This window comes from Leucoraja erinacea, chromosome 5 (assembly GCF_028641065.1).
Source record: "Leucoraja erinacea ecotype New England chromosome 5, Leri_hhj_1, whole genome shotgun sequence".
Classification (NCBI taxonomy): Eukaryota; Metazoa; Chordata; class Chondrichthyes; order Rajiformes; family Rajidae; genus Leucoraja; species Leucoraja erinaceus.
Genome location: NC_073381.1, coordinates 69,239,150 through 69,259,876, shown reverse-complemented (window position 1 = coordinate 69,259,876; position 20,727 = coordinate 69,239,150). Strand labels below are relative to the sequence as shown.

The 20,727-nt window shown below is 42.3% G+C and overlaps 1 protein-coding gene across 1 annotated transcript in view; it reads right to left on the bottom strand.

Annotated features, from left to right (window-relative positions):
* The window catches only part of LOC129697375 (PC3-like endoprotease variant B), a 1,319,937-nt gene that overhangs the window by 953,174 nt on the left and 346,036 nt on the right, over positions 1–20,727 (bottom strand). Inside the window, exon 8 of the mRNA XM_055635860.1 lies at positions 16,667–16,788. Coding sequence (XP_055491835.1) covers positions 16,667–16,788 — 122 coding nt within the window. The remainder of the gene's footprint in view (positions 1–16,666; positions 16,789–20,727) is intronic.

Here is a 20,727-nt window from a genome sequence, read left to right as displayed (position 1 = left end):
TGCGGCAGAAGGTAGAGGAGCCTGAGAAACATGGCCTGCAGGTTCATGAACAGCTTCTTCCGAACACCCATCCAGCTCTTGCACAAAGCACAACACTAATTACTACCCTACCTCAGAATAAATCTACCATGGAAGTTGTTTTGGTTGCAGCATATACTTTGCCTTTGTACTATTATGATCTGTTACTGAGTATCACTGATTATTGATTTATTGTTATTTTGTTTTTTGTATATTTACCTGCTGTGTTATTGCATTAAGGGTCTGTTATTGGGGCAGCATTAATGGGGTAACATTAAGAATTTCATTGTTCCATTCCTAGTACATATGACAATTAAATATTCTTGATTACTGAATCTCAATGCCTCAGTGCGGCACAGTGGCACAACGGTAGAGTTGCTGCCTTACAGTGCTTGCAGCGCCAGAGGCCCGGGTTCAATCCCATCTACAGGCGCTGTCTGTACGGAGTTTGTAATTTCTCCCTGTGACCGCTTGGGTTTTCTCCGAGATCTTCGGTTTCCTCCCACACTCCAAAGACGTACAGGTTTGTAGGTTAATAGGCTTGGTATATGTGTAAATTAGGATAGTGTTAATAGTGTGTGGGGATCGCTGGTCAGTGTGGACTCAGTGGGCCTTCTGCGCTATATCCCTAAACTAAACTAAAGGCTCCTTCCTATTCCGATTCATCAGATACACTGCTGCTTAGCATACAACCCATGTTAACATCCATACCTGTAAATAGCTTGTTCTAAGCTTCCCCCAGTCTAGTTTTAGTCAATAAGATACTGAGTCAAGTTTTTGAAAAACACAATAACAGTTCCCCACTACTATACCTAACCACCGCGGGTTCGATCTTTGTATCTGCTTGGCCAAGTCCTTCTAGCCTTGTGCAAGCGGAGACACTCCAAAAGGTCACGTAGTCCCAAGCGTTCTTCCAGAAGACCAACACAGTAGCTCGTGGGAGCTACCTTTTATTGGTCCCTGAACCTTGAGGGGCCGAACCATATGGGGGTGGTCTCTTTACAGTCCAATAACAGATATTGATTAACACAGTACATGATAGACATTTCCCTAATCCAATAATACAGTAACCAATACATTGTATTCAAACGGAGCTTCTGGAAGGAAGCAAACATGGCAACATTTGCCCAGATATTCAAGAAACACAGACAATGCTCAACACTTAACCCAATCAACATCTAGAAAAATAAAGCTTTGCAACAATATTTACAACATGTATGTCTGGTTTGCATTCACCCAATCCGTTTCATGCAATGTATACCTAATTGCAAGAATCTACAGATGTCCCATTTTTTCTCTGCAACTCTTATCTGAGCTCTAGACAAGCTAGCACCATTCTGCAGCTTGTCCCATTTCTGCCGAAAGCACATTTAAATTAGCAGCCCAGAAGCCTTTACTCAATTTTAGTGTCCTGGCATCTCCAATTTGACCAGAATTAACCTACCAGACTGAGGTTTGGTAATATAATGGTGAAGTTACTGGGCCAATATCTAGAGTTGTTGATTATTGATCATGAAAAGCAGTAGTTGGAGTTGGAGAAAGTAAATTCAGGAAATTGTCAGTGATAGTCATACAACACAGAAACAGGCACTTTGATCCAACTTGTCCATGCCAACCAATCTAAGTTTTTGCTATTTTCTCGCATTTATAGTCATAGAGCCATAGTCATAGTCATAGAGTCTTACAGCATGGAAATAGGTCCTTCAGCCCAACTTACCCACACTGGTCAACATGTCCCACCTACCTGCGTTCGGTCCATATCCCACTAAACCTGTCCGATCCATGTACCTGTCTAAATGTTTCCTGAACGTTGCGATAGTACCTGACTCAACTACCTCCTCTGGCAGCTCACTCCATACATCTATCACCCTTTGCGTGAAAAAGTTACCACTCAGATTCTTATTAAATCTTTCCCTCCTCACCTTATACCTATGTGCTCTGGTTCTTGATTCCCCTATTCTGTAAGTTTACCTGATATATCCCTCACATGATTTTATACATACCTCATCCACCTGCGCTCCATGGACTAGAGTCCTAACCTGCTCAACCTCTCCTCATAGCTCAGGCCCTCGAGTCCTGGCAACAACCTCGTAAACCTCTCTGCACCCTTTCCAGCTTGACAGCATCTTTCCTATAATATTGCGCCCAAATCTGAAGACAATATTCCAAAGTCTGGAATAAAAATCTAGCCTTGGCAAGAGTGATCATGAAATTATGGGATTGCAGTAGAAAGGAAACACAGGATACTATAGATGCTGGAATCTTGATAGGGGGAATAAATAAAGGTGCTGGGGGAACTCAATGGGTCAGGGCGCATTTGGTGTGGGAAATGAACAGATTACCTTTTGTGTTGGCACCCATGTAGCAGAGTTGGAAACGTACTGTGCTTACCCTGTCAGGCCAAAATGAAGCCCAAAAGCCACAGAAATCTGGTAGACTCTTAAATTGTCCCCAGTTTAGAAGCAATTTGCGATATATAATAAATATTATAAACAAATAAAATAAATCTCCCTGCCAACTCTTCTATTTCTTGGTACTAATTTATCTCCCTTACTGTTATGCACGTCAAGATCCCGTTGAATTTATGGAGAAGGATATTTATCATTCATCACTTTCATTATTACTTTCTCTAAATCATTTTGAAATATTATGAAGGACTGTGGCTCCAACGATGAACACTGTGAAACTCAATTGGTAACCACCTACAAAAAAGACATTCACCAAAAAATCCTTACATCATTTGCCCTCAAGCATCAGTCCCTGAGTATTTGGAACATCCAACAACAGTCATGACATCAAGTAAACTGAGCAACCAACCATGATGAAAAATTATCTTGAGCTTCAAACCAGCAGGTAAAATTCACACATTTAAAAGTTAACTTTTAAAACATTTTACAGGGCACAAAACTATTCCAGATTATGGAACAAGCTGAAATATCATAAACAAGCTTTTAAATACTAATTTAAACAAGCATGGGTTAGTTTAGTTTAGTTTAGCTTCTGGATACAGCGTGGAAACAGGCTCTTCGGCCCAGAATATTCGTGCCGACAAGTGATCCCCGCATATTAACACTATCCTACACACACTAGGGACAATTTACACATACACCAAGCCAATTAACCTACAAACCTGTATGACTTTGGAGTGTGGGAGGAAACCGAAGGTCTCGGTGAAAACCCACATAGTCACACGCAAAACATACAAGCTCCCTACAGGCAGCACCCATAGTCAGGATCGAACCCCAGGTCTCCAGCACTGCAAGCACTGTAAAGTAGCAACTGTACCGCTGCGCCACCGTGCCACACTTGCCGTATAATCAAATTTGTTGAATTTAGCAAATTGCGAAGTATTTTCTTCTGAGGAAATGACAAGCAATACGTGTAAATTTATTTTATTCACGACTAGAACAGCAGTTCAGCGGTAATTACTGACCTAGTTTTCCATAAAAATCTTTTCTAAAAACCATAACATTGTTTTTTTTAGAAGAGCAGCAAGAATTAAATTGATGACAATTATTTGATTTCAACAGATTGTGCTGGAAAATCCCACATCAGCATTCCATGATGAGGAGGAGAAAATCACTGAGAGTGACTCCAGATCTTTGATTTACACAGTGCATATGCATTGTCCAGATCTTGCTTCAGATCAGCACTTCTATAAGAGAGAACTTTGATAACCTACCATTGCATTCCACACCAAATTCAGGCCAACTAATTTTAGGGCTTCTCACTCAACAGCTTTGTTTACTTCAATGGCTTGGCAATAATAAAATATCTCAAAATACTGACAAATATGTCCTATATTTCAAAAATGCTGAAGTGACTCAACAGGTCAGGCAGCATCTCTGTTGAACATGGATAAGGCTTCAGCATTGAGACCCATCCCAAAATGTTGTCGATCCATGTTCCCCAGAGATAGAGATAGAGATAGAGATAGAGAGAGATAGAGAGAGATGCTGTCTGATCTGCAGTTACTCCAGTACTTTGTGTTCTTTTGTGTATTAACCAGCATTTGCAGTTCTTTATTTCTTCATGTCCAATATTTCTCCTGGAGAAATTGGCCTAAAGAGGTTTGCTGTTGTGTAGTGTGGCTTACGCCATCATAGGTCCACTAAAAGATCAATGCATTTCTGGTTGGAAGCTACACAGATCCAATGTCATTGTGTACCTTTTGCTGAGATGTGTGCAGAGTTATGTGAGATTGACAGATCTTCGGAGACCTATCGCCAGAATAGTCACAGATAACTGCCATGGAGATAATAGGAAATATAGGAGATTGGGACATCGTTGACCATCCTCCATCCTCTTCCTAATGACATTCTATGTTATGAGTGACTCCACATAGCAGCAAGGGACAGGATGATCAATGAAATGAATATGGCAGTATGACACACTGAAGTGCATGAAATTAAGATATTGCAAGCAATGTGGGAGCAAGGAAATATAATTAGCAACATATTTTGATCAATGGATAAAGAATCTTGTATGTTTTGATTAACACGTCAATTTCAGAATCAGGAGCCTTTCGTTTTGTGTCTTTTGGTGATTTCTGTATTTTATGTGCTTATTCAACAAGGATCATATGTGGCATCATTGAGTTCCCATTTCTGTTGCTATGTGAAAAATAGACATTGCACGACGTCAAGGCGGCTGCAGGCCGGCAGGCCTTTGCCGCACGGAATTTTTGAACACGGTCAATTTTTCAGAGCCCCGCGTGATGTCGGGAACAGCTCCACACAACTCCATACGGCTCCGGCGATCGAAGTGGGACCGGCCCCGCGAGGCTGTACAGCTCATGCGACCATGTTAGTCATATGCTCGTGGGGCAGGCCCTTTAGGTCGCACTTGCTACATGGAGTCGCGTGTTCGTGGGTCAGTCCCTTAAGTGTTCGGCACGGACTAGAAGGGCCGAGATGGCCTGTTTCCGTGCTGTAATTGTTATATGGTTTATATGGTTAATGTGCCAAAAACCTTTTTGACACAATCCTGCATTGATTTCAGGATGGTAAACTTCAATGAGCAGCAGTGTCAGTGAAGAAGTATCATTACATATTTATTGGCCTGTCCCACTCAAGGGCCTGTCCCACTTAGGCGATTTTTCAGCAGACTTCCCTCGACTGTCAAGTTTGCGGCACTCGCCTGAAAAACCGGGAACTGGATCGACGACTGTCAGAGTGGAACACACACACACACAGAAACATAGAAACACAGAAACACACACACACACACACACACACACACACACACACACACACACACACACACACACACACACACGCACACACACACACACACGCGCACACACACCGCAAAGGCGGGGGCCAGGGCAAGCGAGAGGAGCTCTTTCTAAAATTCACACCATGCAAAGCCAATGTGATACAGACACACACCGCGATTAAGACCGCTAGCACAGTGTACGGTAAGTCCTTTAAAAGAGGAGGGAGGGGAGGGGGGAGGAGCTTTGCTGTCACTAATGTGTGTGATTCTTCGCAGCCACTTCATTTCAATGGCAATTAGAGATAGATAATAAACGGATCCCCATACCTCATTAACAAATAAATAAATAAGAAGAGTCAGTGTCTCGTTAAGATAGATTTAAACTTTAGAGATACAGCATGGACACAGGCCTTTTGGCCCACCAAATCCACGCCAACCAGCCCATACACTGGTACTATCCTACACACTAGGACCAATTTATTTGTAAGCCAATTAACCTACAAACCTGGTTACACAAAAAAGCTGGAGAAACTCAGCGGGTGCAGCAGCATCTATGGAGCGAAGGAAATGGGCAACGTTTCGGGCCGAAACCCACGGCCTGAAACGTTGCCTATTTCCTTCGCTCCATAGATGCTGCTGCACCTGCTGAGTTTCTCCAGCTTTTTTGTGTAACCTTCGATTCTCCAGTATCTGCAGTTCCTTCTTAAACTCTTAACCTACAAACCTGTATGTCTTTTGAGTTTGGGAGGAAACTGGGGCACCCAGAGAAAACCCACGCGGTCACAGGGAGAACTTACAAGCCCCGTACAGACAGCGCCCAAGGTTAGGACCAAACCCAAGACTCTGTCGCTGTAAGTCAGCAACTCTACTGCTGTGCCACTGCGCCGTCCTGTTAAGAAATTGTAGCTTATGAATGGTCCAGAGATTTTAACAGTACCGTACAGCAAGGCAATCAGCTCTGTCCTGCTTTTGTTGCCAAAATAATTACATGACAAGACAAGTTATAATTCAATTATGTAAAGTGATCCTTCCATCAGGATGGAGACAAATGGAAATTGGGTTAATGCAATTGGTAGTTGGTAAAGGTATCAGAGGCTATGGGGAGAAGGCAGGAGAATTGAGTTAGGAGGGAGAGATAGATCATCCATGATCGAATGGCGGAATAATTTTACACCTGTCACTTATGACCTTATGACTAACTTGTTTGAATTTGTCATTGTTCATAACTCGTTTAAGCACAACTCTCACTTGCCATTTAGCAGCCAAAACCTGAGCATTGTGCAGACCCTTTCCTGTGTTCAGAGTGGTTGCCTGCCACATTCTGCCTCTGTTGAGGCAGCAACGGGCTGATTGAAGCAACTCCAACCAAATCATTTTCAGGATGATAACATTCAATCTATTTTATTCAAAGTAGCATTAATCAGTATTTCTGTGGATAGAAAAACAAAAAAAAAAACAAGAGTTTTTAATTGTAAATTGCTGATTTTTTTTAATGGTTGCTATCTTTTAATTTCAACCCTTCTGTTCACTAAACTTCACAGCTTGTATACAAGCCTCAGATGATAATTGGTCTTTCTTTGCCAGGCTATCTGCTGTCACTATTCCATACATTAGCATTCATTTTTTTTTTGCACGGCAATTAGTTGATAAGTAGATCACATCACTATCCCAACTTTTAAGAACCAGTTAGACAGGTACATGGATAGGGCAGGTTTAGAAGGATATGGACCAAGCGCAGGCAGATGGGACTAGTGTAGCTGGGTCATGTTGGGCGGTGTGAGCAAGTTGGGTTGAAGGACCTGTTTCCACACTCTGACTCCATGACAATAAAAAAAGGTGCACCTGTTAAGAGAATATAGAAAGCAATTCTATATCTCGTTGATCAACAATATCGAAGGATTGTGATATTAACAGTGCAATGAATAGCATGTCAGAGCAGGTGAATGTGATAGCCTCGACCTCTATTGCTCTTGGTAGCAATGCAAAGATGCTCACTTTAGATTTTTTTGGGTGAAAAAAGTGGCACGGTGGCAAAACAGGTAGTACCAGAGACTCAGGTTCAATACTGATCTTTGGTGCTGTCCGTGTGGAGTTTTCACGTTCTCCCCGTGAAAGTGTGGTTTCCTCTGGGTGCTTTGGTTTCCTCCCACATCCCAAAGTTGTGCTAGACACAACTATGAGTGATTAATGCGAAGATCGGCAGAGGAGAAGCAGCCAGACCAGCGAGGGTGGATTGGCTGAAGGAAGATGAGTTTCTGTGAGAGAGGCCTACTCCTGCACCTATTTTGTATGTTTCTATGGTTCGTAGGTTAATAAGCCACTGTGAATTGTCTCTAGTCTTTAGGGAGCTGATGCAAAAGTGGGATAACATACAACTAGTGTGAACTGGGTGATCGATGTTCAGCATGGACTCAGTCAGCCGAGGGGCCGTTTCCATGCTGCATGTCTAAAGTTTAAAACAATGGTAACTACTGCAATCTAACAATGTCTTTGATGCTTATTTCCCCTTTACAGTGCTGTTTGCTGTTAGGTCTTATTTCAAGAAGACTGTAGCCTCTCGCAACAATACTGTCATCATGTTGAATGTGCAAGCAAGCATACCGAAGAATTCAAGCATCCAAATGCAAATGAAATCCATAAAGAATGGTGTATATTTTAAATGTTTTATGTAATGTAACATAGTGATAGATAATAAATACAAGTAAAAGGCAAAATCTGAATTGCTACAAAGAAACTTCTATCTATCTATACATAACTAAAACTCTGATCCTGTGCTCTTCCAGTTTGCGGGGTTTTTCGATTTGTGCTAAAAGGGTACACAATAGTGCTACAATTTTTTGCCACATTACTCACCATTCTCCTGTGCTGCAAGTGCAATAAGTTTCGTTCTGATCGTGGGTAAATTGTGAACGTTATTGAGGTTTAAAAATCTTTAAAAACGCTTGTGCGCAGATTCCGTCAGTCAGCGCCATACAGATTGGTCTCTTCTCCTGTCAGTCAATGCCACGTCCGGGATGATGATGTCCCTTCCTGCCCCACCAGCGACGGCCTGTCCCGCCTCACTCACAAACTCCTCCCTCCCCTCCACACAGTAACTTGCCTATCATCTCCCACACCACCGGCAGCGGCCGTGGGGAAGGTTCAGTGGAGGCCGTGGTCCTGTCTCTCTCTCCCTCATCACTCATCCCTCTTCCCTGCCCACCCTATGCGGCAATGGTGGTCCCATCTACCCATCCCCCCCCTGGCTCCGTCTCCACTGCCGCCACCATTGCGGTAACTCACCCTCACGTGGTGCCCACTTTGACGAACACCAACTCCATTCCCCCCTCCCGCAGCCTGGCCGTGGCAGCGAGCAGGCAGGTGGGCAGGTGGGCAGGTGGGCATGGATGAGCCAAGCGGCAGCAGCGGGCAGGCAGGCTGGGGACGGGCCGAGCAGTGGCTGAGCCAGAGTGGGAAGAGGGAGGGAGGGAGGGAGAGTCGGATTGCAGGGTGGCCGAGCAGTTTGCGCAGAGTTTGAGTAACACACACACACACACACACACACACACACACACACACACACACACACACACACACACACACACACACACAATGCAAAGTCCAATCGTCAAGGCAACGGGATCTAACCCACAGTTAACAATGAATGGCCTGTGGAGGAAGGAACTACAGATGCTGATTTTTATGGATGGAGGGACTAAAGGGGATTGGGGGAGGGAGGGGAAGGGGAAGGGGAGGGAGGATAGGGAGGGAGGAGAGAGAGGGGAAAATGGGGGAGGAAATAGAGAGGGAGACGTGGAAAGAGGGGGAGGATACAAGAGGAGAGAGGAGGGGGAGAGGAGGGGGGAGTGGGGAGGCAGGGAGTGGGGAATCGAGGGAGTGGAGGAGGTCGGAGGGATAGTGGGGGGATAGGGGGAGGTGAGGAGTGGGGGATAGAGGGATAGGAGGGTGGTAGGGAGGGGAAAGGGGTTATGGATGGAGTGAGTGAGTGACTGAGGGTAGAAGAAAGGAGAGGGAGGGAGGTGAGGGAGGGATGGGGAGGGGAGGAGGAGAGGGGTAAGAAGAGGGAGGGTGAAGATGAGGGGGAGTCAGTGCTGGGGGATGAGGGGAATTAAGCCGTGCCTGCGCAGTTGGGGGCTATGCGTGAGTGGTGAAATATTGTGTTGGGGGGACGGGTTACATTTGGGAAACGGGTGAATGATGGAATATTGCTATTGTGGATCGGGTTGCGTTGGTGGACCAGGTCTACGTAGGTAGACAAAAGTGCTGGAGAAACTCAGCGGGTGCAGCAGCATCTATGGAGCGAAGGAAATGGGCAACGTTTCAGGCAGAAACCCTTCGGTCCTACTTAGTGTAGTTCTCTTTAAAAGTTAAAAAAATAGGTTTCAAATCCATCATAGTTTGAAATATTTATCCATGAGAATTAAAGGCCGATAAATCCCCAGGGTCAGATAGGCTGCATCCCAGAGTACTTATAAAGGTAGTGTTTGAAATAGTGCATGCACAAGTAATAATATTTCAAAAGAGTTTAGATTCTGGAGTAGTTCATGAAGATTGGTGGGTGTGGAGAACCCCGTTTTTGGGAAGGCAGGGAGAGAGAAAATGGGGTTACAGGGACCAGATAGTCTAACCAAGATTGAATGGGGAAGACTGGGCTAGAGTCAAGTTATTAAAGATGGGATAGCAGCACATTTGGAAACATCATTCTATACTCATTGGACAAAGTCAGCATGGATTTACGAAAGGTAAACCATGTCTGACGAATCTTATAGAATTTTTCGAGGATGTAACTAGTAGCGTGGATAGGGGAGAACCAGTGGATGTGGTGTATCTGGACTTCCAGAAGGCTATCGACAAGGTCCCACATAAGAGATTTGGGAGTAGACAAACTATGTAAAGCACAAGGCATACAACAATGAGTATTGATGTCGGATAGAGAAGCTGGCTGGCAAAAAGGAAGTAGGACAAAGAGAGGAGAAATGTATTAAATGAGGGGTCCTTTTTTTTTTGGCAGGCAAACACTAGAAAAATACCGCAAGGGCCATCGGGCCCTTCGACCCCAGCTATTTACAATATATAGTGTTAATGATCTGATGAGGGAATTGAAGTCAATATCTCCAAGTTTGCGGATGACACCAAGCTGGGGGGCAGTGTTAGCTGTGAGGAGGATGCTAGGAGACTGCAGGGTGACTTGGATAGGTTGGGTAAGTGGGCAAATGTTTGGCAGATGCAGTATAATGTGGATAAATGTGAGGTTATCCATTTTGGTGGCAAAAACAGGAAAGCAGACTATTATCTAAATGACAGCCGATTAGGAAAAGGGGAGATGCAGCGAGACCTGGGTGTCATGGTACACCAGTCATTGAAAGTAGGCATGCAGGTGCAGCAGGCAGTGAAGAAAGTGAATGGTATGTTAGCTTTCATAGCAAAAGGATTTGAGTATAGGAGCAGGGAGGTTCTACTGCAGTTGTACAGGGTCTTGGTGAGACCACACCTGGAGTATTGTGTACAGTTTTGGTCTCCAAATCTGAGGAAGGACATTATTGCCACAGAGGCAGTGCAGAGAAGGTTCACCAGACTGATCCACTGGGATGTCAGGACTGTCTTATGAAGAAAGACTGGATAGACTTGGTTTACACTCTCTAGAATTTAGGAGATTGAGAGGGGATCTTATAGAAACTTACAAAATTCTTAAGGGGTTGGACAGGCTAGATGCAGGATGATTGTTTCCGATGTTGGGGAAGTCCAGGACAAGAGGTAACAGCTTAAGGATAAGGGGGAAAAGATCCTTTAAAAACCGAGATGCCCCCTCAAGCCGTAAAAATCCAGCAAGTACAAGCCGTAAAACCCTTTTTTCACATAGAGAGGATGGTGAATCTTTGGATATTCTCTGCCTATTCAATGGTTGAGGACATTCATTAACTATAATCAAGAGGGAGTTAGATGTGGACTTTGTGGCTACCTGTTATCCATCCAACGATGGTAGTATTATCGGCAAGTTTAAAGGTGGTGTTGGAGCTCTGTCCAACTACACGGACATGCAGGCTGTAGAGTGTAGAGCAGGAAACTGAGCAAACATCCTTGAGGTGCTCCTGTGCTGAGGGTCATTGAGCAGGATTTGCTGTTGCTAATTTGTTTTAATTGTGGTCTGCCTCATGTTTTAATATGAGATAAATTCACAATCTTTCACTGTGAGGGATTTTTGCCCAGAAAGAATAAATTTCTAGCTGTGGCTGCATCTAAATTTTGAAATACTTTTATATATTCACATCTGATATACACATTTTGTTCTGTAGGTAAAGAACCAATTGTAGGACAATATAAGGAAAAATATGTGTAGGAAAATATAACCTAGGGGTTCAGGTGAGAACCCAAGTGAAAACATAAATCTCAGGCACTTTATTATAATTATTGACAAAGTTGACGCTCATTTTCAAAATCATCAAAAATTGGAATTTGTTTAAATTAACATAGAATTATATGTAAAAAATGTCGTTTCTGAGACAGAGCGGTTATGTTTGTTTTTGGACTGGTGTCATGATTGGCAAGAAAATAAATTCCGATCATAAAATGCTATTAAACGCTCCGATGTTAAACAGTCTAGTGACTAGAATCCACTTCCAGTAGCTATAAAGTACTTCTAGCCACTGCATTAAGTTCTGATTTTAGATATCTGAAATAGTGCAGAAACGGGATAAGATTCCAAGTTGAGGCTGAAACTAATCAAGAAAATCTGCCCTTGCTTTGATCTTCACAACATTTATAATTCAATGCCAATACACACGTGCATATTTGTATAAGCAAACCTGAATATTGATTATGTCCAAAACACAAAGTGCTGGAGGAACTCAGCGGGTCAGGAAGCATCTGTGGTAGAAAAAGGCAGGTGATGTTTCGAGTTGGGACTCTTCTTTATTATGTGATTCGTTTTGCTTGCTTTCACCTTATCTTTTGTCAAATTAATTACTCATGATGATTTCTCTATGATGAACACAACTATTCTCGAACTTCAACCCCCATTATCCCTCTCTCTCCACCCCTCCCCCGCCCAAGTCGCACCAGCTTCTCAGTCTCACCGATCAAACAAGCAAACAACGGCATGTTTCCTTTATCATCATTACTTTTTTGCATATTGTTCATTCATTTGTTCTACATCTCTCTACATCACCGTCTATATCTCTCATTTCCCTTTCTACTGACTCTAGTCTGGAGAAGGGTCTCGATCCAAAACTACACTCATTCCTTCTCTACAGAGATGCTGCCTGAGTTACTCCAGTATTTTGTGTCTCTCTTCTATTCTAAGATAACATTACATTGGAACTAATGATAAGTAACTGACCTGAAATATTTACTCCATTTCTCTCTCCACAGATGCTGTCTGACCGAATGACCATTTCCATTGTTATCTGGTTTTATTTCAGATTACCAGTAACTGTAGTATTGTTTCTGCACACATGCATTCTTATCCAAAGCCTGACTAGAAAACGAGTGAAAGAGCCTATATTAGGTTGCAATTCTGAGACAAATGTATAGAACATGGAGAAAGACACAAAAAGCTGGAGCAACTCAGCGGGACAGGCAGCATCTCTGGAGAGAAGGAATGGGTGACGTTTTGGGTCGAGACCCTTCTTTAGAACATGGAACCATACATTACAGGAACAGGACCTTCGGCTCACAATGACTGTACCGAATATGATGCCAAGATCAACTGCATATCTGCATATAATTCACATTCCTTCCCTGCATATCCATGGATCTATGCAAAAGTCTCTTAAATGCCACTATCATATCTGCCTCTACCACCACCCCCAGCAGTGCATTCCAAAACACCTGACACAGACATGAGAGAAAAATAGCTGGAAATCTCATGTAAAAAATGGGTTATACAATACAATACAATACAATACAATTTATTGTCATTTGAGCCCCAGTGAGGCTCAAACGAAATTCTGTTTCCACAGCCATACAAACAAAGACAATTTCCTAGACATACACACAATTTAATTCACACAAACATCCATCCATGATGGAAAAGGCAACGTCTTTTCTCTCCCCTGTTCTCCATGTCTCTCCCGATATCCAAGCCCCAGGTGGGCGATGATAAGTCCCACGGCCATTTTAGGCTGTGCCGGGCGATTATCCGGCCCCGCTCCCCCCCTAAATGTCACAAAGTTGGAGCCCACCGGCAGGCAATGGAATGTCCCACGGCCTTTATGAAGCCGTGCCGGACAATGTACGTCCCCGCTCTACATCGTTCCATCCCCGCGACACGGGCTGGTCTGGAGAAGGGTCGCGTTGTTCTCTACAGGAGCTCCGGGAAGCGGTCTCTCTCTCCCCCCAGACCCGCGAGCTCCCGATGTCCCAGTTCACCGGACCTGCAGCTGCGTTGCTGGAGCCTCCGAGCCCCAGGAGTCGCGTTGCAGCAGCGAGTCAGTCACCACCCTATATTAGGCTCCCCACGCTCCGAGGCTGGCCAGATGGTGAGTAGTCCGCAGCTCCGCAGTCTCCCGAGCCCCCGGGTCGTTCAGGTTGGAGACCGCTCCACGGTGCTAGGCCCCAACGACAACGGAGACCGACAGGGAAAAGGTCGGGTCTCCCGTAAAGGGAAGAGATTTTAAACGGTTTCCTGCATAAAAAATTCCCATTCCCCCTGCCCCCCACATCTATGCAAAAGTCTAAAACTAGTATCATAAAAAACACCAACACTACATTTAACTAGACAAAAAATAAAAAAAGACAGAGACAGGCTGCAGGGGCCGCTGCAACTACAACTGGTGAGTCGCGCCGCCAACCAACCATGCAAGAAAAATGTAAAATAGAATAGACTGTACAAGCAAACACGGTGAAATAATTCCCTCCAAAATTTCACCCTGTCTTCTCTGTTATCAGCTGCTCACAAACACATTGTGAATGTCTGGACAATTTTGTTCACTTATGATAATCATAGATATGTATAATTCACAATCAGATTAGCAAGATTTTCCTTGCAAATTATAACACCCAACTGAAAAGAAAAGCACACTTACTTCCTTATGAGGCTTAGGAAGTTTGGCATGTTCCCTACAACTCTCCCCAAATTTTGCAGATGCACCATAGAAAGCATTTTATTGGGATGCATCAGAACTTGGTTTTGGACCTGCTACATCCAAGACCGCAAGTAATTGCAGCGAATTGTGGACACAGCCCAGACCATCGCACAATCCAACCTCCCTTCTATTGACTCCATTTATACCCCACGCTGCCTCAGCAAGACCAATAGCATAATCAAGGACGAGTCATAGAAACATAGAAACATAGAAAATAGGTGCAGGAGGAGGCCATTCAGCCCTTTGAGCCAGCACCGCCATTCATTGCGATCATGGCTGATCGTCCCCAATCAATAACCCGTGCCTGCCTTCTCCCCATATCCCTTGATTCCACTAGCCCCTAGAGCTCTATCTAACTCTTGTAGTCGCACCTTGGCCACTCCTCCCCTCTCCCATCAGGCAAAAGGCATAGAAGTGTGAAAACGCAAACCACCAGATTTGGGGACAGTTTCTTCAAGGCTGTTATCAAACAACTGAATCATCCTACCACAACCAGGGAGCAGCGTAGAACTACTATCAACTTCTTTGGTGAGCCTCGGATAACCCTTGATCGGACTTTGCTGGCTTTACCTTGCATTGCCCTTATCATGTACCTATACGCATCATGTAAATGGATCGATTGTAATTGTGTATTGTCTTTCTGCTAACTGGTGTGCATGCAACAAAAAAGCTTTTCACTGTACCTCGGTACATGGGACAATAAACTAAACTAAACTGAAATGAAATTCCATTTTATTGAAGGTGCTGTGATGTGCTTTATAATATTTAGCTTAACTTTGTGTTTTTCTACAGTAGCTTTTGTTTCAATCCTGGCATCATCCTGTGCTCAAACAATTCTAAGACACTAACACAATTGGGTGTCCATTATCATACAAATAATATACTCACCAGAAGGGAGATGATGAGTAAATTCTGTCACTGTAAATCCATTTAGGGTAAATAGTTATCCTAAAGCACATACTTTGCAAACAAACTACCAGTCTAGGTTTATTATTTTCAATAGATACTATTCAACATTGCGGGTGATTTTAAAATGCCAACTGTCCTCTTCTCACCTGAAAAATAGTTGCCTGTGAAGGAAAATCAATGGAGACCTCCTGCAACCATTTGCTTGCCTGATTCATTTTTCAGCTGAATTTCAAGTAAGTGTCACAACAATCCCACCCAATGTAAGCAAGGTCAATGTTGAACTGTGTAAAGTGGGGTTTCAACTAAAATCTTAAATAATGAAATTCAACAATTCCTATGGTATAATATTTTGATGCCAAGTCTTCTTGTTGTTACAAAGGTAATAACTTATTATTTTTCTGCCAGGGATAGAATCCAACAATCTCCCAGCACAGCACAAGTATAATGCACGTATTTGAAAATTCCCCAATTAATAAGCTGTAATATATCCAGGTTATAGATGACCCAGCATAGAGACACGAGTCGTGCCACAACCGTGGTTGTATTGCCCCCTATAGCTGCCAAAGCAAAACTCAGCAACTTTTTTTTTTTGCGCTTTCTATTCATTCTGCCACTATTTTTTTCCTCTCTCCATTAATCTTGCTTTTATTGCACTCAATTGCTCCATGCTAATTTGTTACAATTATATTTCTGTTTTCATTTTCCTCTTTGTCCTCCTTCCTGCCACTACTTTCTTTCCTCATTATAATTTATATTCCAGGGCTCAGCCCTTTTTCTACCTCAATACTCTCATTCTCCCTTTGTTTTATAGTTTAATCCTTCCTTTTTTTTTATACCTCTAACATTTCAAATTTAGGGCTTCTTCTCATTTAATCCTTTCCCACTTAAATTAACATTGTCGTTTTCACCTTCAGCCTTGCACTTTATTGTGTATCTCTCTTTGCTTAGAAGGGTTTATTATAAAGAATTTGCCAGAATAGCAGGGTACCTTTTATTCACACTGCAATCGTGACAGAGAATCGGAGACTGTCTGTCCTTACTCATGGCACAGAGTTCAGTGATTCAGGACACTGCATTCTGGAGCAGCTGCCATTTTATGTTAACTAATTTCACATCCTCTTCCACCCTCACCAATGCCACCAGAACATTGTTTGACTTTTCAGATATTGCAGCTCATGAATAATCAGTGGAAACTGTAAAAACTGATAAGGTAAAAAAAAACGAAAGGTCATGCAGCAGATAATATTTCATGAAACTGATAGAATAAGCAATAAAAGGTTGCTACCCATAGCACAGAATGCCCAGAAAGAGAATTTTTAAAGGACGATCAATGATATTTAAATAAGTGACACAATACCATTGCTCCGAAGTTGAGAATACAATAGATTTTAAAAATATATATTTATGAAGTATTAAAATTGCATTTATGGAATACTCACCAATTCCCATTGTAGAGGCCAGTAAGGATCATTAAAGACCATTGGGTCATCATATTTTTCTTTAGAGTAAGTGACATTCGATACAATGCTTTTTTCAATCTTGCCTTCATTTTTTACAAGCTCTGGAGGGCAAATAAAAACAAATGAATTATGAAAAAATAAATTGTTATAGTTTTTTTTTTTGGTATCTTCACACTTCCATATGCATTTATCATCGCAGATGACTGCCTGTTTAATTTTGTGGGGTAATAGCTTTGTTTACTAAAAGGAAGAACAAAACAACTCTTGCCACACACTTGGCACATATTGAACACAGTTTCAAATTGACCATAAATTGAAAATATATGTTAATGTTGTTTTATCATTACTGGACTTTTAGTTCAACATTTTTTAGGAGAATGTTCATGTTTTTGTTTTCCTCATATTATGGTAATTTTGGCATTGAATCACAAGAAATACATTACTGGTTACTTTTAACCCATTTTAAATGAAACATACACATTCATCTCAATGTTTACAATTAATTCTGACTTCTGAAGTTTTAATGTGAATCGGAATGACATAACTGATAGAGCTTTTAAAGAATTTCTGGTTCATCTCGTGAACTTTTTTAAGAAAGCAAAATAAATGCCAAACAATTGGTGTCTCCAAAATCCTTGCAGATTCCCCTCATGAAAATCTACCAATAGACAATAGATAATAGACAATAGGTGCAGGAGTAGGCCATTCTGCCCCACGAGCCAGCATTGCCATTCAATGTGATCATCCACAATCAATACCCCGTTCCTGCCTTCTCCCCATATCCCTTGACTCTACTATCTTTAAGAGCTCTGTCTACCTATCTCACCAAGGGCAATGGGTATTCCAAATGAAGCATAAGGAAAATAATAGGGATCGGTTGTGAAATAGGAAATCATGGCATTTGAATGAGTAATTTCTGGCCAGACAGAATTAGTGTTAGGCCTCCATATAATGATCAGAAAAAAACTAAACAGGGATTTTTCAAGTTTTATAATACAGAGATTATGGAAATGCATGAACAAAGTTTTACATAAACAGAGTAATGAACAAAATTGATGCTGGCAAGCACAATCTATCATGTTTTTTGTTGAAAACTGTGGGATATTCCTTAAAGAATAGGTGAATTGGCTGAAAGAGAGGCTGAAAATGACCAGGAATCCACGTAATTCAACATTCCCATCGCCAACATTTGACAGGGCTTTAATTGTGAAAGTCCAATGAAATAAGGACATCAATTCCATGCCAGTTCTGAAAGTTCAAAGCGTACTCAGCTTGGAATTTGAGGTTCACATTGCTATCTGTGATGGAGCCTGAATGACATGGGTAGGGTGCCAAGAAAGAGGAAACATGACAGTACCCATGAAAACAAAAGGTTGCCCTCATAAAGCTTAGACCCATGAAGGGTATTTTTATTCCCATTAAAAAAAATCTCCTGCATTGTGGCAGTTATGATAAACAATTATCAAGAACCTGGGCCATCAGCTCATTACATCTGTCATCCATTCCTAGGCAGTGTTGCGACTACAGGTACTTGTGTAATGGAAGACCATTTACCTTATGTGACCTTAAACTATTTTCAGACTTCTGCTTTGCTTAATTAGATGAAGTCAGAGATGAATGTCCACAGGAAGAATTACCAATCGTTTTCTTCAGAAAATTAAGCACATTAAATATGTAAACAAATATTTGCAAAGTGGTGCAAGACATTGCGTGAGTTAGTGCACACCTTGCAGAGCTTTGTACTACTGATGACATGCAAGTCAATTGGGCTAATCTGTCATGTGGATAGGTGGGGTGAGGAAGCGTTATTTATCACACGGGAAACCCCTAAGTAAAGGTGCTAAGGCATCTTCTCTGTGATTGAATCTATATGCTGGGCCCAGCATCTGCATGTCATCCTTCCCTACTGATATACTGATACAGCTGCCAAATTAAGTCCTTTGTGCACTGAACCTCCTCCTAGGAATCAGCATGGCAATGGCACAGCACCTGCAAACTCTGCAGAGTAATTCAAACAAGGGCCACACTCATCCTGCTTTATTGCATGACTTGGCGTACAACACATTACTGTAATACTCCAAACATTCTTTGGCCCAATTTTGCCTATAATAAGATTTAACTTGGGAGATTAATCCACTTGATCCAGGCAAGTTGGAAAATTGGGTCCAAAACTAGCTTGGCCTCTAAATCCTCCCTATCCATATATCTGCCCTAATGCCTTCTGAAACCATTAATTGTATCTGTTTCTATGGCTTCCGCTGGCAGCTTGTTCCAGATGCAAACTACCTTTCTGAGATCCTCCTTAAACCTCCCCCTCTCACCTTAAGCCTATGCCCTCTAGTTTTCACAGTTGGGTTGGTGAAATGGGATGAAAAATGATGGATGGATTTTAATCTGGACTAATGTGAGGTGATGCATTTTGGGAGCATAAATGAGGCTAGAACTTACATCATGACTGCTAGGCTCTTGGGGTGCATTGAGGAACAGAGAGACCTTTGCTGTACAGTGCTATAGATCCTTGAAGATGGTAATGCAGGTAATATGGTTAGGACGACATATGTCTTTGGCTCCTATTACATAAGTAGGCAGATACTGCTCCAACTTTATAAAACCTTGGGCATACCTCAGCATGAGAACTGCATACAGGTCTGGTCACTGAGGTATAGGAAGAAAACAAATGGTGCTGGAGAAAGATGCAGAGAAGAATCACCAGTATGCTGCCTGGGATGGAGCAGTTCAGTTATGAGGAGGGAATGAAGAAGCTAGGTCTGTTCTCCCTGGACCAGAGAAGGTTAAGAGGGAATATGATTGAGGTATATAAAATAATGAGGTATAGTTAGGATATACTGCAGGCCACTTTTTGTTGCATTCAAGATAAATATAACTGAAAAACATGGGGTTTGGCTAAGGAGGACATAGGTTTAATTTTAGGATTATGAGGATCTTCTTCAGCCAGACAGAGTTCTGTACTTGGAAAGCAATGCATGAGAGAGTGGTTGAATATGGGTTATAGCAATTAATAAGTGTTTAACTAAACACTTGAATCACTTCAGGTGTAGAGGCCTGTGGACTAAGTCCTCCACAATGGAATTAATGCAGAAGGGTGCCCACTGGTCAGTGTAAACTAGTTAGGGGTGAATAGCCCATTTCCATGCTGAACAATTCTAGGAATGTTGCTAATAATCTCAGTGGCCATTTGTACTATGTCCGACGCATTTCTCATGCACTGACAAAGTGAACTCGAATTTCAAGGCAAATGCATCAGGAGGCGAAAGGATACCAGGTGGTGGAGACTGCTGAGGCTTTGTTGAAGAAAGCCAAGTCACATTGAATTTTGGAAGGTAGTGAGATCAAGAATCCAAAGAAAGATGAAACAAACATCGACGAGCTGTTGTGAAAGCTCCACAGTGATGTATAACTTTCTTTACTGCAGCAAAAGGAGAAATTGGAGATAAGACGAGTTGGAAGTGCACCTTGAAGTACATAGTGACACTTCAGTGAGTGAGCAGTTGCAGATGAGAAATGAACTTCTCTCTAGCTGTTGACAAGTGGGAACTCAAACACTGCGTGCTGATGGACTTTGTGACGAAAAACAGAGCGCGATGTTCCCCAAGATAAAGGATTGAATGAGAGGACATAAGAGGGTGTGATGAATTATAGAGGTGCTGTGATGAAAGAATGAGATTGTGAGAAATTAGCAAAAAGCATAATACTGCCGATGCTAGAACGGAAATTTAAAAAGGGGAAATTTTGGAATTATTCATCAGGTCAGGCGATATCTTTGGAGAGACTGGGAAAAAGTAAAAAAAGAAACCCGTTTCAGCTTGAAAGGAAAATGGGAAGATAGGGTGAAACTCAGTGATAAGCCAGAGAAATAAGTGAATCTTTGGAATTCTTTGCCCCAAAGTGTTGAGTATATTTAAGACAATGATTAATATATTTTTGTTTGAAGAAGGGCTCGATCAGAAATGTCACCCATTCCTTCTCACCAGAGATGCTTCCTGTCCCGCTGAGTTACTCCAGCTTTTTGTATTGATCTT